Raw genomic sequence first — 3,681 nt, 5'->3', positions numbered from 1 at the left:
CATGATGCTTCATTTTGTCAGTCAATATCAGTCACAGCACGTCATTCACTATTTGTATCTGCTGTGGTTGTCTTTGCCTCCTAGGATCTGCCAGCTGTGTGGGGTGTACGATGAAGGCAATTTTAGTTCAACAAATGCATGGACGTACCTGGTTATCTTCAACAATATGTCACAGCTGGTAATGGTGTTACTGTTTTTGAGTGGTTTTAATGTATTTTTGTCTCAACTTCAGAAATTAGATGTGAAGAAATAAGATGAACTCAGATTAGAAATGCAATAAGTATCTTATTATTGTTTTACCTCCAGCACAACCAACCTTTCTATCTCTCTCTGCCAATCCCAGTTTGCCATGTACTGCCTGGTGTTGTTCTACAAGGCCCTGAGAGAAGAACTTGCCCCAATCAAACCAGTGGGAAAGTTCCTGTGTGTCAAGCTGGTGGTGTTTGTCTCTTTCTGGTAATGCTCAGAGTGTTCAAACCCACTCACATTTCTGTATTTATGAGTATCTATAATCCATAGCAGTGTTCTTCACCACTACCAGTTTGCCTGTGTCGAACTGTTGCATTTCCATGTATAGAACTTGTTGGGCAAGTATGATTGCAATCTCTTGATTTACATAGAAATTGACTCATCAGATCCTGTGGTAGCTCCAATACTGAGAATTGATTAGGTCTATTTTGTGAACACTCAGGCAAGCTGTGTTCATCGCTTTCCTGGTGAAAGTGGGGGTGATCTCAGAACACAACACATGGGACTGGAAAAGTGTGGAGGCTGTCGCTACTGGCTTACAGGTAGAGCTACAACTTATCTAAGTGACAACAATAATAATGTGCGAGGCCAAATTAACTTATAATAAAGGATATCATTTCACTTGTACTTCTACTCCCCTAATCAAGGGGAATCAGACTTGCAGCTTTAATTTGAAGGTATTTACATCCAAATCAGGTGAACGGTGTAGGAATTACACACACCCCTAGTGGGTTGGTGATGATGATCTTCCATATAACCCCACACACACACACACACACACACACACACACACACACACACACTCACACTCACTCTGTCTCTCTCTCTCTTGCTCTACTTGTTTCAAATTGGCATTCTCTGAAATACATGCACACACCACCTAACTGTCCTGTTTCCTTTAGGATTTCATCATATGTGTGGAGATGTTTCTAGCAGCCATTGCCCATCACTACAGCTTCACCTACAAGCCCTACATCCAGGAGGCTGAGGAGGGCTCCTGCTTTGACTCCTTCATGGCCATGTGGGACGTCTCTGATGTCAGAGCAGACATCTCCGAACAAGTGCGCAATGTTGGTGAGTGCCTCTTGGCTACTGTGGGTGTATCTCAACAGTTGTGTTTTGTAAACAAGTGTCTCTTCCATTTTCTCCAGTATGCAGATAGAACACTGTATTTAGTCAATTTTGCTCTCTCATTGATAGGGAGAACAGTTTTGGGTCGCCCAAGCAAGCCCCACTTTGGTGAGGCGCAGAATGACGAACGATCGGGCCTTCTCTCTGCGGGTTCCCAAGATGCCATCACAGAGACTGCATCCAACCCGGCATCACCCAAGGGTCGATACCAAGGCCTGGGCAAAACAGTCACACCGCACTCCCTGTCAGCTCCTGCTGGGTTCAGCTCAGCTCCTTGGGACGAAGGATATGAGGCCCGACCTGAAGAAACCCAGGACGGCAAAGAACCAACAGATGCAGATCTCATCGTAATCACCTAGCTGATCATCATGGCTAGTGCTGCGAAGAAACTCTTAACAGACGTGGTTGGGCAGGACACTATTATAGCCTTGCCATTGTCTTCCCTCCAGACATCATTTTACTAATCCAACATGACCAGAAAAAAACTAGAGTTGTAAAAAAAAAAAAGCACATTAACCAGGCGATAGTACTGTAGTGACAATCGCCCACACATGCAAATCCAGATGGACCTCTGTGTCATTGTGACAGCTCCAAGAATGTTCATTAAGGCAGTGGTTCCCAACCCTGGGATAACCTGAAATTGATTTAAATGTTTTACACCACACACAATTTAAAACCACCGAAGAGGATTAGGGCCACTTGTGATTTTATTTTATTTTTTAGTTTGGTTTACTTTTTAAGTTTAGTTCTGAGTGTAAATCAGGATTCTTAGAATAAAGTTAGTTTGATGTCAGAATTCTGGGGGGAAAATAAGATTAAAGTGAGAATTCTGAAATTAAAAGACAGAAATCTCAGAAAAAAGTCAGCATTCAGATTTTAATGTCAGAAGAATTCTGAGAAAAGTCAGAATAGATACTATAGATAGTCAGCATACATACATGTGACATCACTGAAGATATTACCGATGTTGTACCAGAATTTGAAAGTCTGGGGTCCCTATTTTTGTGCGACATTAAAGTGGGGTCACAAGCGAAAAAAGGTTGGGAAAACCTGATTGAAGGTATGGCCCCACATGATCATGAATTTGTAGAGATTTTGCATTGTATGCATTTTTTGTACTGCAGAGTTACTGTGGCTAAGTAGTGTGTTTATGTTATAACTTCTGTTATATTCATTGTAATTGGGCAAGACTTATGGTCGTGTCACAGTTCCAAAGCTTCAAAGATTATGCCTTTTCTGCAAGACGTGGAAACCCAGTGTGCGTGCGCTTCCATGCTGCCTGCTCAGCCAACAGCTGGGGAGACGAGGCTACCTAACACCTCTGTCTCTTTCAGGGCAGCCAACAGCTGGGGAGACGAGGCTACCTAACACCTGTCTCTTTCAGGGCAGCCAACAGCTGGGGAGACAAGAGGCTACCTAACACCTCTGTCTCTTTCAGGGCAGCAAGCACAGGTGTATCTTCCCCAACTAGTACAAGATTGTTTGACATGTGGTCACCATCGCTCAGCCCCGTCATGCTCTCAAAATGTGAGATGAGAATTCAGAACTAGGCCATGTCTGTCAAACAAGTGCATGTGGCAAAGCCTGTGATGATCAATACACATCTTTATTGCTTGTAAAGACCACCACTATAAAATCACAAATCATGCAAGATTTATTACAGGTTTGGCTCGTTACTATACTACCGTGTGCAAAGCCGCAGTCCACTGACACAATTTAGATTGAAGACTGTACAAAAAGCACATGCTGATACTAATGCTTTATTGCACACAGCTCACTTGGGTTTAATCAAATATTAGTCTCAAATGCCTTGTTCTTTTATGTGCCGTGGAACTAGTCTGTCCACAACTTATTGACATCCCCAGGTGTTTTTCTCCCTCCATTTACCTGGAATACCAGTGCATCTACCTAAGCCATTTATTTCCCCCTCCCACACCTCTTAAAAGGGTTTTTACAGTCATTGACATTGATTTGTCAGGGATATTGGTTGACACATTTACTGTACAGTGTGGGATATCAGTTGTTGGTGTCAATATCTACATCAGTCTATCACATCGGAAACATAATCTGCATTGTGTGCAGCTAGAGTACGCTGCATTGCCTTATCGACATGTTTTGTTTTGTCAAAATATTAAAGCTGACAGTTGGATCAGATGTAACCTCCATTTTTTCAATAAATCAGATTCACCACATTTTTGTTTTGCTTGCATTTATTAAAAACATTTTTTATTGCCCTTTGCCTCAATAATCAAGGGACAAATCTAATGGATTAAGTACATGTCCTAAGATCATGTAGCAAAC

The 3,681-nt window shown here is 42.2% G+C and overlaps 1 protein-coding gene across 2 annotated transcripts in view; it reads left to right on the top strand.

Moving 5' to 3' along the window:
- tmem184c (transmembrane protein 184C) overlaps positions 1-3,556 on the top strand; it is a 47,860-nt gene extending 44,304 nt beyond the window's left edge. Inside the window, exons 6-11 of one of the 2 annotated variants that reach the window (XM_083656100.1) lie at positions 85-178; positions 344-456; positions 692-791; positions 897-926; positions 1,152-1,323; positions 1,450-3,556. In XM_083656100.1, coding sequence (XP_083512226.1) covers positions 85-178; positions 344-456; positions 692-791; positions 897-926; positions 1,152-1,323; positions 1,450-1,739 — 799 coding nt within the window. In that variant the 3' untranslated portion in view covers positions 1,740-3,556. The remainder of the gene's footprint in view (positions 1-84; positions 179-343; positions 457-691; positions 792-896; positions 927-1,151; positions 1,324-1,449) is intronic. The other variant, XM_083656102.1, reaches the window with a different exon arrangement.
- The last annotated feature ends 125 nt before the right edge of the window (positions 3,557-3,681 follow it).

Source organism: Poromitra crassiceps (genome assembly GCF_964638095.1).
Source record: "Poromitra crassiceps genome assembly, chromosome: 19".
NCBI lineage: Eukaryota > Metazoa > Chordata > Actinopteri > Beryciformes > Melamphaidae > Poromitra > Poromitra crassiceps.
This window is presented reverse-complemented; position numbering and strand designations above follow the sequence as displayed.